At 40.0% G+C, this 13596-nt stretch overlaps 3 protein-coding genes across 4 annotated transcripts; 2 read left to right on the forward strand and 1 right to left on the reverse strand.

Moving 5' to 3' along the window:
• Positions 1-103: 103 nt before the first annotated feature.
• Positions 104-2243, reverse strand: LOC111431273 (alpha-1,4-glucan-protein synthase [UDP-forming] 2). Its single transcript, XM_023067850.1, has 4 exons — positions 1736-2243; positions 1014-1264; positions 761-929; positions 104-679 (listed from the first exon to the last, which is right to left on the reverse strand). Exons 1-4 carry the CDS (start codon positions 2057-2059, stop codon positions 350-352), a joined length of 1074 nt encoding a protein of 357 aa, XP_022923618.1. The 5' UTR covers positions 2060-2243; the 3' UTR covers positions 104-349.
• A 2482-nt stretch (positions 2244-4725) lies between these two features.
• LOC111431272 (COBRA-like protein 4) lies at positions 4726-6838 on the forward strand. Its single transcript, XM_023067848.1, has 6 exons — positions 4726-4902; positions 4980-5059; positions 5173-5629; positions 5883-6030; positions 6107-6366; positions 6522-6838. The coding sequence occupies exons 1-6, from the start codon at positions 4839-4841 to the stop codon at positions 6803-6805; spliced, it is 1293 nt and encodes a 430-aa protein (XP_022923616.1). The 5' UTR covers positions 4726-4838; the 3' UTR covers positions 6806-6838.
• A 621-nt stretch (positions 6839-7459) lies between these two features.
• Positions 7460-13529, forward strand: LOC111431271 (cleavage stimulation factor subunit 50). 2 transcript variants are annotated; one of them, XM_023067846.1, is made up of 14 exons: positions 7460-7774; positions 7956-8039; positions 8129-8256; positions 8378-8450; positions 9307-9390; positions 9475-9561; positions 9654-9724; positions 9820-9871; positions 9974-10031; positions 11444-11544; positions 11637-11791; positions 11913-12021; positions 12942-12998; positions 13086-13529. In XM_023067846.1, the coding sequence occupies exons 1-14, from the start codon at positions 7676-7678 to the stop codon at positions 13239-13241; spliced, it is 1314 nt and encodes a 437-aa protein (XP_022923614.1). In that variant the 5' UTR covers positions 7460-7675; the 3' UTR covers positions 13242-13529. The 2 variants fall into 2 exon arrangements, with proteins under 2 accessions (XP_022923614.1, XP_022923615.1); XM_023067847.1 differs by lacking the exon at positions 7460-7774 and having other exon boundaries at positions 7954-8039; positions 8119-8256.
• The last annotated feature ends 67 nt before the right edge of the window (positions 13530-13596 follow it).

The raw sequence follows: 13596 nt of genomic DNA on the forward strand, positions 1-13596 counted from the left end.
AGTTTTTAAGGTAGATCAGTTCATTTTAACGAGGATTTGGATTTAGATGTAAATCATTAGTACTTTGTTTTAAAAACCGAATATGGAGTTTACTCAAGATGAGAACGCAACAATCCCAGACCGAATAGATAGATAATGCTCATCAAATTATAGAAATCATATGAAATAAATCTTTCTTTAACTGTGGCTAAGATCACTCATAAGTGAATCATAATACTACGTTCTCTACCAATACTCTTAGCTTCCAAACAGATTCTAAGCCGGTACCATTGGAAGGTAGCTAACATGAGTAAAAATGTTCCGAGAAGTATCGATAATCTGAATCGGATACATCTACTTCTAGGCACCATTAGGCAGATTGGCTGGCAGCTTTACTGCCTGATGGGTTCAGCTCATCCCATGCTTCAATCCAAGTGACCATGGCATCTGCAAGCTTGTCGAAGTATTCGTCGATGCCACCGAGTTTTGCTTTAACTTGCTTGGAGAGTTCGATGTAGCATTCCTGCACTGTGGTGCATTCTGCTGGAAGCTTAACAGCTTGGAAAAATGGTATTAGTTCTTCTTGCCAATAGATTCCCTTGTATTCTTTCTTCAGGTTCACAAATGGGTTGCTTGCTTTGCTGTGCCAAATGTAGGGCAATCCCGTCTTCACTCCGAATCCTAGATGGTCGCATATAACCTAATACACAAGATTCAAATACGATCAGCTTCGATCGAGGTATTGCAGAATGAATCATCTGGTCATGGAATGACAATGTACCTTCATGCACCAGCCAGCCCACATATCGTCGTAGCGTCCAATTGGCTGACCATCACCCATGAGACCGAAATACATCGCTGGACCGATCAGCTCACGGTCAAATGCCAGATTCATACCACACATGGGGAAGAGGGTTGACTTTGGAATAGTCAAGACTGCATCTACATATCTATGGTATAGCTAAACAATCAGCTTATGATAATTGACCAGCCAAGAAAATGCTAAAATGTAGTGTAAATCTAGAAGTTTATACCTTGTATTTCTCTCGAGAGGCTTCACGAGCTGGGTGGGTGCATCATAATCCGGGATGTTGAGCCACAGGCCATGAGACACTGCGGTTGGGACACCTTCCCGGAGACTAAATGGATATCCACGGACGAAGTCAGCACCCTCACGGTATGGGTCGTACAAGGTATTGAAGAAGTGGGGTGTAGCTGGGGTCAGAAGGTTCTTGATGTGCTGCTCAAGTGCATTGATGTTCTTGCCTGATGGGTCCTTTGCAACCTGCAAGATCAAAACCAAGAACAATCCTCAGATCCAAATGGAACGATCTCATCATTCATACCCACATAAGAACTAAGAAATCTACATGGATCCACAAAGTTGGACCTTGTAGATCATGGATCAGAAAGCTGAACTAACAGAATCTTAGCTCAAGCAATCTGAGTCCACTTGCTTGACTTAATTATGCAGCAAATCCATGAGTTTAGTCAACTACATTAAGAAATCTAAATTGATTTGTGATCTTGGGTGAGCTTCCCGGACAGATCTATAACTAAGCAGAGAGTTCATAAATCCAATAATCTAAAACTCAACAATATCACTAAAACAGGGGAAGGCAAGGTCAAGATTACCAGGACTAGCTATCAAATTCGACTATTCAAATCTCAAAACAGATAAGATCCAAAATCAAGAACAGGGGAAAGGGAGGAGAGAAAGGAAAAACCCAAATGAAGGAGGAGGGAGGAAACTCACGAAACAGTCATCATCAATGGTATAGATATACTTCTTCTTGGAGACCATGTAGCCAAAGCAGCGGCAAGCAGAATCCTTGAAGGAAATGCAAGAGGCCTTAGGACCCAGAATCCGATTGATGTCGTTGCGATTGTAGAGCTCGTAATCGAAACCCTCGGGGACGTTAATGACCTTAGAGGGGTCACCGTCCTGAACAATGATGAGATGGTAAGGCTGGAAAAAGGGCCTCCACATCTCCAGAAAATCAAGGTTTCGGATAGTGGGTATCACTATATCGAGCTCATCTTTCAGCAGGGGCACCGGAGAAACTTTCGAATCCGCCATTTTCAAGTCGCGAGAGATGAAATCAAATTGTGGGTTTTGAAGTTCGAGCTTGAAATGCAATGAGATTTGGAGAAGGGTTTATATAGTTGAACAGAAGACGTCCAAAACACACTGAATTGCAGAGATGAGAGACTCCCAAGTCGTAGAATATTCCGCTCTCCACTATTCAAGTAAACGCATCTTCCTTTCCCATCCGTTTTCTATACGTTAGAACCCTAATCTCATTCAAAGTTTCTAAGCTTTAAATTTAGTTCGCTCAATCAATTAAAAAATATATTTTTTTTTTATAAAAAAAAAGTTCACTTAACTTTTGAACAAAAAAGAAATTATTATCAGTTGGATCTTATTGTCTATATGCAATCATGTTCTTAATTGTTTTAAAACCTCGTACCCATCCAAGTTTTTTTTTTTTGGATTCCCTTGTTCGACATTTGAGAATTTACTAATCTATTGGTACGACTAAGATACCATGTTAAGAATCACGACTCTCCACGATAGTATGATATTTTCCACTTTGAGCATAAGTTCTCATGACTTGCTTTGTGATTCCCAAAAGACCTCGTAACAATAGAGAGAGTATTCTTTGATTATAAATCATTCCCGACGTGGGACTTTCATCATCCAACGGACAAACTCACCTGACTATATAATATGGTAAAAGAATTTAAAAACCTAAAGTTTTTAGTTTAATGTTTGTAAAATAAGATTATTAATTTAATGTTTCAAAAGTATATATTAAAATGAATAAAAATTGAAATTATAGGGATATAAGCAAATATTTTGTAAATTGGGATTCCAAATATTAAAACAATATTTATTGAAATGTAACCTTAAAGGAAATTAGGTTTGTCGGTGAAAATATATTACGACACGTGGCATAAAGCGAAAAGCCAGCGTGGATTACGGCATTAATTTTGGGGTACGAAGGTGACGTGTCAGGCAAAGTTTTGGTAGGTGGTGGGCGACCGTCCAGAATGGACTCCTTCAAAGCCGCCGGTGGCGAAGTTATGAGGGCATCTGCCGTACGACGTGAAAATAGTCTTGACAGAAATAATAAATGCGACTAAGTCTTGAATATAGTAGTCGTACACGTGGCGCACGGACGTTGCGTGTATCTGACATTTCTGTCGTGTAATAAAACTCCCGAATCCTTAACGACGTCGTTTTCTCGAGCATGAGCCTTTGACCGACATTTAAATAGTATTTTTTTTTAAAGTAAAATGTTTGAAAAATTCAAATATTTAAATGTAATAAGGTAAAAGGTTGAGAGGGAGTTCAAAATTTAAACCAAAGAAAAAATAAAGTGAGTGACTTTTTCCATTTTTAAGGAAAAGGAGGAGACAAAAAAAATAAACGTCATCTTGGGTAACGGGCCAAAATTTAGGCAAAGAATGTGACAAATGTGACGTTTTTTCTCGTTCATAAAGAATGTTATTGATATACCAAATTTATCGGTCAAATGTATATTTTTGCATTTGTTATTCTTAGTATACTTTTAAATTTGAATTGTTATTTATTTGTATTCAAATATTATTTTACCAATATATTGTCATCCATTTATCACTGATCTATTCATTATGTTGGTTACAATTTTAAATTAGAGTAGTTTAGAGATTGATGATAACACGTTACTACATAAAAGACGAAGGTCTAAAAAACAAAAGGCACTTTCATCGTTGGTGAATCGACAAAAGCTCATGCGTAACTTAAATGTATAATTAAAAAATGAGCTTAAACGGAACTAAATAGGTTTGATTCACTTCCAAACGCTTCTAAACCCAATCCCATCACAGTTTCTAAATTGTTTAGAAAACATTTGTCTTTTTGGGTACTCGTTTTAAATACAATTTCGTAATAACATTTGCATACTAATAGTATATAGAGATGTTCATTTAACTTATAGGGCCTGCTCTGAACGAGGAATCGAGGAGGGAGTGGAGAATATTTTTCCCCATTAAATAAATGGGTCGGAGACGAGATTATATTTTATGTCTCCTTTCCCATCCAATAATTTATAACAGATCGTTTTTTTTTTTCTTCATAATTTAGTATTGCAATAAATAACTATACATCCGGCATTTGAGCATTATGTGGTTGGATATAACACGGTCGTCTTCAATTTGACAATGACATAATGTGTTTTGTTATATAGCTTCTTCCAAATGGAGCTTCTACAATTTTCTTCCTTCTATGTGAGAGCTATCAGCATTTGGCTATGGTTTGAAATGGTTCAACCATTTAATATCAATAGCCCTCCGCTTGTCGTGTAGTTTTGTTCTTTTGTCTTTTCGATCTTTAGACCTGTTGCTCGAGAACACATGTAACCACTCATGTCTACCGCTAGTAGATATTGTCCCCTTTAACCCGTTACATATCGTCATTGGTCCAATGGTTTAGAAATGTGTCAACTTTTATAAGGAATGCTTCGTTTTCATCTTCAATCGACGTGGGATCTCATAACATGTGTTCTGACTAATTGAGTTATTCTCGTTCCCAAACGAACTCTTTTAACCCGAGTACGCATTCCTTCTTTTCTAGCTTTGGGGAAGCTAATGCAGATTTAAGTGGAAAAGAATGGAGAGTGTTGGTTGACTTTCTCTTCCTTTCAGTTTGTGTTTCTTTGAAGAGTTCAGAACTGCCTGATGCTTCTTATGTGCAAGTCAGCAACGTAGCTGCTGAGAGGTGCAATATATAAGGCTTGGTTTTAAGGCTGTGGATCATCATATAATTCCACCCAATTTCTTTTCTATGTGAATCAAGTCTCTTCCAAGTTAGGAAAATGAGTTCAGACCAACACAAATTCCTGACTGTCGGTTTCATTTTAGCTATGATTTGTGTGGCAGGTAACCAACAGTGTAATGGAACTCTGTTTTCCTCTGTTCCAACTTGTTTCATGCTCATCTTTTCTTTGTTTTTCTAGCGGCATACGACTCTCTCGACCCGAATGGAAACGTCGAAGTCAAATGGGATGTCATGTCCTGGACTGCAGATGGTTATGTGGTAAGTCTCTTATTTGACACAAACATATTATCCTCTGTGAACTTTTCCTTTCGGACTTTCTTCAAAGTTTCAAATTTCCTTTCGGACTTTCTTCAAAGTTTCAAATTTTGCAGGCAATTGTGACGATAACCAACTTTCAGATGTATCGACATATCAGGAGTCCTGGATGGAGCTTGGGATGGGTATGGGCAAAGAGAGAGGTCATCTGGTCCATACAGGGAGCTGAAGCTGTTGATCAAGGAGATTGTTCCACATTTACAGAAACTATGCCACACAGCTGCAAACGAGACCCATTGGTGGTTGACTTGCTTCCTGGTACTCCTTATAACCAACAGGTAGCTAGGTGCTGCAAAGGTGGTGTCTTGACCTCTTGGGGTCAAGATCCTTCTTCTGCTGTCTCTTCCTTCCAATTCACTGTTGGTCACTCTGGTAATTCAAACAAAACAGTGAGACTTCCCAAGAATTTCACCTTCCATGGTCCGGGGCGAGGCTATACATGTAGCCCCCCAAAGATTGCTCCCAACTCAGCTTTCTACTCATCTGATGGTCGTCGAAAAACTTACGCATCGAGTAAATATCCTAACTGATACGAAGAGATATCCATGTACAGGGAGGATTTGTGAGTTCTCATATTTGTAGGAGAGGAGAACGAAACATTCTTTATAAGAGTGTAGAAACCTCTCCTTAATAAACGCGTTCTAAAACAGTGAGGCTGACGGCAATACGTAACAAGCCAAAGCGGACAATATGTGCTAACGGTGGGTTTGAGCCGTTGTTATAGAATTGTTCGTGAGAGCTGAACTCCCTTTCTTCCGTTTTGCAGTGACATGGAATGTGACATGCACTTACACGCAGTTTCTTGCATCTGAAACGCCAACCTGCTGTCTCTCCATGTCATCATTCTATAGCTCAAAAATCACTCCTTGTCAAGCATGTGCTTGTGGCTGCCAAGACAGAACGGCATGTATTCTGTAAGCGTGAGGATCCTTTTGGTCTGTTTTCAAATTATCCTTGAATATCTATTCAGCAACGTGGAACATGCCACAGGAAGGAATCAGATCTCGAAAGCGTTACGGGGTTGAATGCTCCATTGCTGCAGTGCACGGCACATAACTGTCCCATTCAAGTCCACTGGCATGTCAAGGAAAACTACAAGGGGTATTGGCGGCTCATGATAACCATCACCAATCTCAACTATCGACTTAACTATTCACAATGGACTCTGGTCGTGGAGCACCCAAATTTCAGCAACATAATGGAAGTTTATAGCTTTGTCTATAGGCCAATTGCCCCCTTCATCTCTAACAGTAAGTACACAATCAGTAGTTTTAAGTATTTATAGATGTATATTTAAGTCGTGTGGCGAGACTTTTAAGTGTAACTGCTCAAGCACACCGCTAAGGAACTTTGATATCCCATTGGTTGCATCTCTAACTTATTTTTGTTTCCTTTGTACGTGCAGACGGTACAGCTCTGTTCTATGGCTTGAAATCTGTGAATGATGTGCTACTTGAAGCAGGGCCAAATGGAAACGTTCAGTCAGAGATGATTTTGCAGAAGGATTCAGCCTTTACGTTGGAACAAGGGTGGGCTTTCCCTCGAAAAGTGTACTTTGATGGAGATGAATGTGTGATGCCGCTGCCTGAATCCTTCCCCTTCCTACCCAACTTGGCTAATGCAAATCCAGTGCCATTGTCAGCGCTAGCTCGCATTTTGGTTGCCATCTTCCTTGCGCTGTTATCTTAGATCTGAAGCTCACCCCGCATGGGTAGAACACAATTATGTACACAAGGAAATCATATGACTTTTAATTGAAGCAGCAGAGGAAATTAAATAACGAAAATGCCACTCTATGGCGTGGTTCATCTTCACTTAATGCTGAAATGAACCGAGATGCAGTTCGATCCGATTGAACCCACAGATCCCATAAACCTAAATTTATTCTCATTCCTTACTAATTGAGTTGTATTGGAATGAAATCAGAATTATGAAACATAACAAAGTAATGACTTTTAATTGAAGCATTACGAGGAAATTAAATAACGAAAATGCCACTCTATGGTTCGGTTCATTTTCACTTAATGCTGAAATAAACCGAGATGCACTGGTTCGATCCGATGACAGATCCCATAAACCTAAATTCATTCTCAATCATCACTAATTGAGTTGTATTGGAATGAAATCAGAATTATGAAACATAACAAAGTAATGACTTTTAATTGAAGCAGTAAAAGAAATTAAATAATGAAAATGCCACTCTATGGCTCGGTTCATCTTCACTTAATGCTGAAATGAACCGAAATGCACTAGTTCGATCCGATTGAACTCACAGATCCCATAAACCTAAATTCATTCAATCATCACTAATTGAGTTGTATTGGAATCGATTTACGATATTCGTATGAAAGAATCCCCCAAAACCCTTTCAATTTACGATCTTTTTAGTAAAGATTTCTCTTTCTTTTGTTTTGTTTTATATTATCTAAAGCCACGGCATACGATTGTGCCTAATCGAGGAAACCAAGCACATATTGCTAGTGGGTCTCTGAAGAGTGAAGAATGCCGGTTAGGGTGGTGAGCTGAGAGAACTGTGGTGTTTGTGTTGTTTGATACAAGATGGAAGGCAGCTTCGAACAGACCCTTCAAGATGGAAAGCTTTATAGACAAGTCAATTCTCTCATTGTTGCTCATCTTCGCGATCATAACCTCACCCAGGCAAGCTTTTCTCTTCAAGCTTTTGATTATTTAACATCTGGGTCGCCTCATTTCAGACTTTGTTTATCGAGTTTGGTCTGTGTTTCGATTTGCTTAGAAATTGAAGTTTTCAAATGGGAGTAATTTTGAGTTCATATTTGAGGGAATAATATGATAATAAGTATATAACTATGTCACATAGGCTGCAAGTGCTGCTGCTTCAGCTTCAAGGACACCGCTGAATGTTGATGTTCCGCCTAATAAGCTTATGGAGCTCGTTGCAAAGGTCTGAATTTGCTTTGTAGAATCTTTTTGTTTAAGTCTTTGTGAGTTTGGGGTTGCTTAGTGGACGTTTCTGTATTAAGATGATACCAGGGTCTTGCGGTGGAGAAAGAGGAGATGTTAAGAGGGAGTCCTGCTTCTGCATTGTACGAATTTGGTTCATCAGTGCCCTCTACATTTGGGTCTACACAGCCCTCTCGTGCTTCTGCCATCGACTTTAGGTTGTAAAGCTTTTTCCATATTGGTTGTAGTATTGCAGTTTCATATGTAGGACTTGTGGAAAAGCAGAGGTAATCCAACAGCCTTCTTGTGTTTCTTCTTCTTTTTGTTTCCTCCATACAGCACTGTGCAGGATACAAAAGGTTCGTCGAAGAATTTTCCAAAGCACGAGACTCGACATCTTTCCGAGCATAAGGTGATTAAACTTCACGCAATACTTTTCTTGTATAATGTCAAGACTAGTGTAGAGGGGGAATGGATTTTCATGGTCTGAAAGTTTTTACTTCTTGTGAGGTTTGGCATTGGAAAGGATCATTTTGAGAGAGTGTAACGGCCCAACCCCATTGCTAGTAGATATTGTTCTCTTTAGGCTTTCCCTCTCGAGCTTTCCTTCAAGGTTTTAAAACGCATCTGCTAGGAAGAGGTTTCCACACTCTTATAAAGAATGCTTCGTTCTCCTCCCCAACTGATGTGGGGTCTCACAATCCACCCCCCTTCGGGGCCTAACGTCCTTGGTAGCACTCTTTTCCCTCTTCCAATCGATGTGGGACCCCCCAATCCACCCCCTTCAGGGTCTAGCGTCCTTGTTGACACATCATCTTGTGTCCACCCCCCTTTGGGGCTCATCCTCCTTGCTGGTACATCGCCTAGTTTTTGGTTATGATACCATTTGTAACGGCTCAAGTCTACCGCAACAGATATTGTCCTGTTTGGGTTTTCCCTTTCGGGCTTCTCTTCAAGGTTTTTAAAACACGTCTGCTAGGAGAGGTTTTCACACCCTTATAAAGAACGCTTCGTTCTCTTCCCCAACCAATGTGGGATCTCAGAGATAGAGAGAGAGCCCTCTTTATAGGTTGCCACCTTGTGCTTGTATTATATTTGTTGGTCAATAGCTTTGCCTTATTTTGCTGGATAGATCCTACTCATTATGACATGAATATTGTGCTGGGGGAATAGATTTTCATTATTGTCATATTTGATTCATATGTTTATGCTTGGCTGAGTTTGATTATTGTATCTTCATGCTGGGCTGATGGCTTAAACTCGTCCAGAATGTTGCCAGATGTGCAAGGTTCAGCGCTGATGGTAGATTTGTTGCCACAGGAAGCGCGGATATGTCGATAAAGCTGTTTGAGGTACTGGTACTTCTTCTTCAAGTTATTTGATGGGATACTATAATCAACTCAAGATCTGACTAACAAGCCATTTTTCTTCATAAGGTGGCAAAGATCAAGCAGATGATGCTGCCAGATTCCAAAGATGGTCCTGTCCGACCTGTTATAAGGACGTTTTACGATCACATTCAAGTTAGTTCATCACATTCATGAAACACATTTGTGCTGTGTTGATAGTTTTTTGTTCTCCATTGATGACTAATTCCTCTAGTAATTAATTGCAGCCAATAAATGATTTGGATTTTCATCCTCAGAATACTGTTCTTATATCTGGTGCAAAAGATCAGACTATAAAGTATGGTTCTTTGTTGATCCATTTTTAGCTGATATCCTTTGCACAAGATCAGTTGTATTAATTCATTTACCATTACCTAATGCTTTGTTTTCCAGGTTCTTTGACTTCTCCAAATTGACTGCTAAGAAAGCATTCAGAGTTATCCAGGTTTTGCTTGTGTCTTATTCTACATTTGGCTGCAGCTTTTACTTCTTTTACTTCAGAAACCATTGTCTTGACTTCTTCCTTTTACCTCTGTTTGTCATTAAGGATACCCATAACGTGCGTTCGATATCGCTTCATCCTTCAGGAGATTATCTTTTAGCGGGTATCGTCTTCCTCCTTTTCGTTAAGTAGTTGTTATTTGTTAGTTGAAATGAAATTAAATTGCAGTGTAAACTTGAGTTCTTAACCAAGCTTTCCGCCTATTTCATGACGTTTTTCTTTGCTAATTAAATGAACATATACATGTACCCCTCCATCACCTTTTTCCCCTCTTCTTTTAAGAAAAGTCATACATTGCAATAGAGGGCTAGTTAAGCAAGCTATCCACCTACCAAAGTCTATCTGCTCGGGTTTGGCTTTGTTTTTATAAATGCTAGCTCGGGTTTGGCTTTGTTTTTATAAATGGCTACTAGCAGATATCGCCCTCTTTGGACTTTCCTTCTGGGCTTCCTCTTAAGGTTTTAAAATGCGTATGTTAAGGAGAGGTTTCCACACCTTTATAAAGAATGCTTCGTTCTCTTCTCCAACCAATGTGGGATCTCACAATTCATCCCCTTGGAGGCCCAACATCCTCACTGGCACACCGCTCGATGTCTAGCTCTGATAACACTTGTAACAATCCAAGCCCACCGCTAGCAGATATTGTCCTCTTTGGGCTTTCCCTTCCGGACTTTTCCTCAAGGTTTTAAAACACGTCTGTTAGGAAGAGATTTTCACACCCTTATAAGAAATGCTTCGTTCTCCTCTCCAATCAATGTGGGATCTCACAATCTACCCCCCTTGGGTCCAACGTCCTCGATGACACACCGCCCAATGTTTGGCTCTGATACCATTTGTAACAGCCCAAGTTCACCGTTAGCCGATATTGTTTTTCTCTTTGGGCTTTCCCTTTTGAGTTTCCCCTCAAGGTTTTAAAACGCATTAGCTAGGAAGAGGTTTCCACATACTTATAAGGAATGCTTCGTTCTCCTTTCCAACCAACGTGGGATCTCACAATCTACCCCTCTTGGGGTCCAACGTCCTCGCTGGCACACCGCCCAATGTCTGGCTTTGATACCATTTGTAACCGCCCAAGTTCACCGCTAGCAGATATTGTTTTTCTCTTTGGGCTTTCCCTTTTGAGTTTCCCCTCAAGGTTTTAAAACGCATTAGCTAGGAAGAGGTTTCCACGTACTTATAATAAATGTTTCGTTCTCCTCTCCAACCAACGTGGGATCTCACAAGAGAGAGGATTGAATGAACTCTGTCCTTTTCTTATTAAGTAGTAATATGACAGAGTGCTTATTATGTAGAGATTAATTACAACAAAACTAGCTAACTAACGCACTGATACTTAATTAAACACAACAACGGATGGTTACAACAGAAGTAGTTCCAATAGCCCTCAGTCCTACTGCGACTTTCTCGGTGCGAGTTTTGACCATCACTAGCTGATCTTTGGACCTAAAGTTAATGAAACAAAATAAGAAGAGACCTCGTTTTTACATTAGTCACTAACGTGGGGGAACGCTTCAGGAACGGATCATCCGATTGCCCACCTGTATGATGTCAATACGTTTCAGTGCTTTCTTTCTGCAAATGTTCCAGAAATAGGAAATAGTGGAGCCATAAATCAGGTGCTATGAACTTCATTTCTCAAATTATCCACAATCCAAATCCTATGAGATGTGGATGGAGCTCTCACAGTTCATGCTTAATGATTATACAGGTCAGGTATTCAGCAACAGGCAGTATGTATGTCACTGCTTCAAAAGATGGTGCAGTTCGTTTATGGGATGGCGTTAGTGCGAAATGTCTTCGCTCCATTGTTAGTGCACACGGTACAGCAGAGGCAACCAGTGCAAAATTTACAAAGGATGAAAGGTAAGCTTGTTAGATCTGTTGAACAACTTTATCAAGCTAGCAATAATCATAATGGTTTCTCCAAGAACATGGAAGCTTTTGTTGAAATGTTACAGCAACCTTTCATTTAATCATATCTCAGGTATGTTCTTTCATGTGGAAAGGACTCGACTGTAAAGCTCTGGGACGTGGGGACGGGAAAGCTGGTCAAACAATATGTTGGAGCTACTCATATGCAATTGAGGTGTCAGGTCTGGTTTCATTTCGAACTTGTTTTCACTTTGAAGAGTTACCCATATTACAGGAACTGAATCTGGATGTGTTTGAAAACCTTTTGGCTCCCTAATTTGGCCCAGTGGTCAATCAGGGCCGTGAAAGTAATAGTGTTTTAGAGGGTATGTGTAACTATCCAAGCCCACCGTTAGCAGATATTGTCCTATTTGGGCTTTCTCTTTTGGACTTCTTCTCAAGGTTTTTAAAACGCGTTTACTAGGAAGAGGTTTTCACACCCTTTTAAAGAATGTTTCGTTCTCCTCCCCAACCGACGTGGGATCTCACAATCCACCTCCCTTTTGGGGTCCAACGTCCTCGTTAGCACTCGTTCCCTTCTCTAATCGATGTGGGACCCCCAATCCACCCCCTTCAAGATCCAGCATCCTTGCTAGCACATTGCCTCGTGTCCACCCTCTTCAAGTTTAGCATCCTCGTCGGCACATCACCCGGTGTCTGGCTTTGATACCATTTGTAACTATCCAAGCCCACCGTTAACAGATATTGTCCTCTTTGGGTTTTCCCTTTCGGGCTTCCCCTCAAGCTTTTTAAAATGTGTTTGCTAGGGAGAGGTTTCCACACCCTTATAAAGAATGTTTCGTTCTCCTCTCCAACCGATGCGGGATCTCACAGTATGGGTTCAAACCATGATAGCCGCCTATTTGGATTTGAAATGTAATGAGGCTAAGCAATTCTCTTACACAAGTTAACCAAGACAGTACTACAGCTGATGAAAAGCATCTTTTATACTACACTCTTTAACTTTCATAAATCAAGCTCAAACTTTTTAACCCCCGAACTTACCTAAAGCTTATTATAACAAAGAACTAAGTTTCTCTTAGGAACTATTCAAAGCTGTTTATAATTCCATCTGACAGTTTCAAAACTTTTTTCTCATTAGGCTGTGTTCAATGATAATGAGGAGTTTGTGCTATCAATAGACGAACCAAGCAACGAGGTCGATCCTGCTTCTTGTTTTCGCTTCTCAGAGCTGTGACATTCATGTTTTGAATCTGAAATTGATAAGAGATTTGAATGTTTGCAGATTGTTATCTGGGATGCTCTGACAGCAGAGCGAGTAGCAAGGTGGCCTTCGAACCACATCGGTCCACCCCGGTGGCTCGAGCACTCACCGACAGAATCAGCCTTCATTTCGTGCGGGACTGATAAATCAATACGCTTTTGGAAGGAAACTCTCTAGTGAGTGCATCTGGCTAGAAGATGAGAGCTGCTTCCTCATCCTGAAAATGTATGAGATGTAGCAATCTCTTGAGCCCTCTACCACAAATCTTAGCTTATATTTATTTCACTAATTCTTGAGAAGAGATGGGCTCTCACTCTCCATATAAACTGTGGGCTAAAGCCCAATAAATCAGTGGGCTTTGACAATTGTTTAAATTTGTACAACTCTCATGAAGGACCTCTTTGTTATTGCCAAACCTTGGTTTAAACTATAAAAGCAAGTTTCAAGGGATCCATTACCTTAAAACATGTTCTTATTTGGCATCTTATTGTCGGTCAATAACAAAAAAAAAAAAAAAAAAAAAAAAAAAAAA

Source organism: Cucurbita moschata, unplaced genomic scaffold (assembly GCF_002738365.1).
Source record: "Cucurbita moschata cultivar Rifu unplaced genomic scaffold, Cmos_1.0 Cmo_Scf00036, whole genome shotgun sequence".
Classification (NCBI taxonomy): Eukaryota; Viridiplantae; Streptophyta; class Magnoliopsida; order Cucurbitales; family Cucurbitaceae; genus Cucurbita; species Cucurbita moschata.

Bases quoted from the DNA above. Each gene is read 5' to 3' on its own strand.
- LOC111431273 (XM_023067850.1), bottom strand. From the start codon at position 2,059: ATGGCGGATTCGAAAGTTTCTCCGGTGCCCCTGCTGAAAGATGAGCTC. The intron at 1,265-1,735 runs GTGAGTTTCCTC...TTGATCTTGCAG, and splicing joins CCATTGATGATGACTGTTTC to GTTGCAAAGGACCCATCAGG. The intron at 680-760 runs GTACATTGTCAT...CTTGTGTATTAG, and splicing joins GGGCTGGCTGGTGCATGAAG to GTTATATGCGACCATCTAGG.
- LOC111431272 (XM_023067848.1), top strand. From the start codon at position 4,839: ATGAGTTCAGACCAACACAAATTCCTGACTGTCGGTTTCATTTTAGCT. The intron at 4,903-4,979 runs GTAACCAACAGT...TTGTTTTTCTAG, and splicing joins AGCTATGATTTGTGTGGCAG to CGGCATACGACTCTCTCGAC. The intron at 6,367-6,521 runs GTAAGTACACAA...TTGTACGTGCAG, and splicing joins TGCCCCCTTCATCTCTAACA to ACGGTACAGCTCTGTTCTAT.
- LOC111431271 (XM_023067846.1), top strand. From the start codon at position 7,676: ATGGAAGGCAGCTTCGAACAGACCCTTCAAGATGGAAAGCTTTATAGA. The intron at 8,257-8,377 runs GTTGTAAAGCTT...TCCTCCATACAG, and splicing joins GCTTCTGCCATCGACTTTAG to CACTGTGCAGGATACAAAAG. The intron at 12,999-13,085 runs GTCGATCCTGCT...GAATGTTTGCAG, and splicing joins TAGACGAACCAAGCAACGAG to ATTGTTATCTGGGATGCTCT.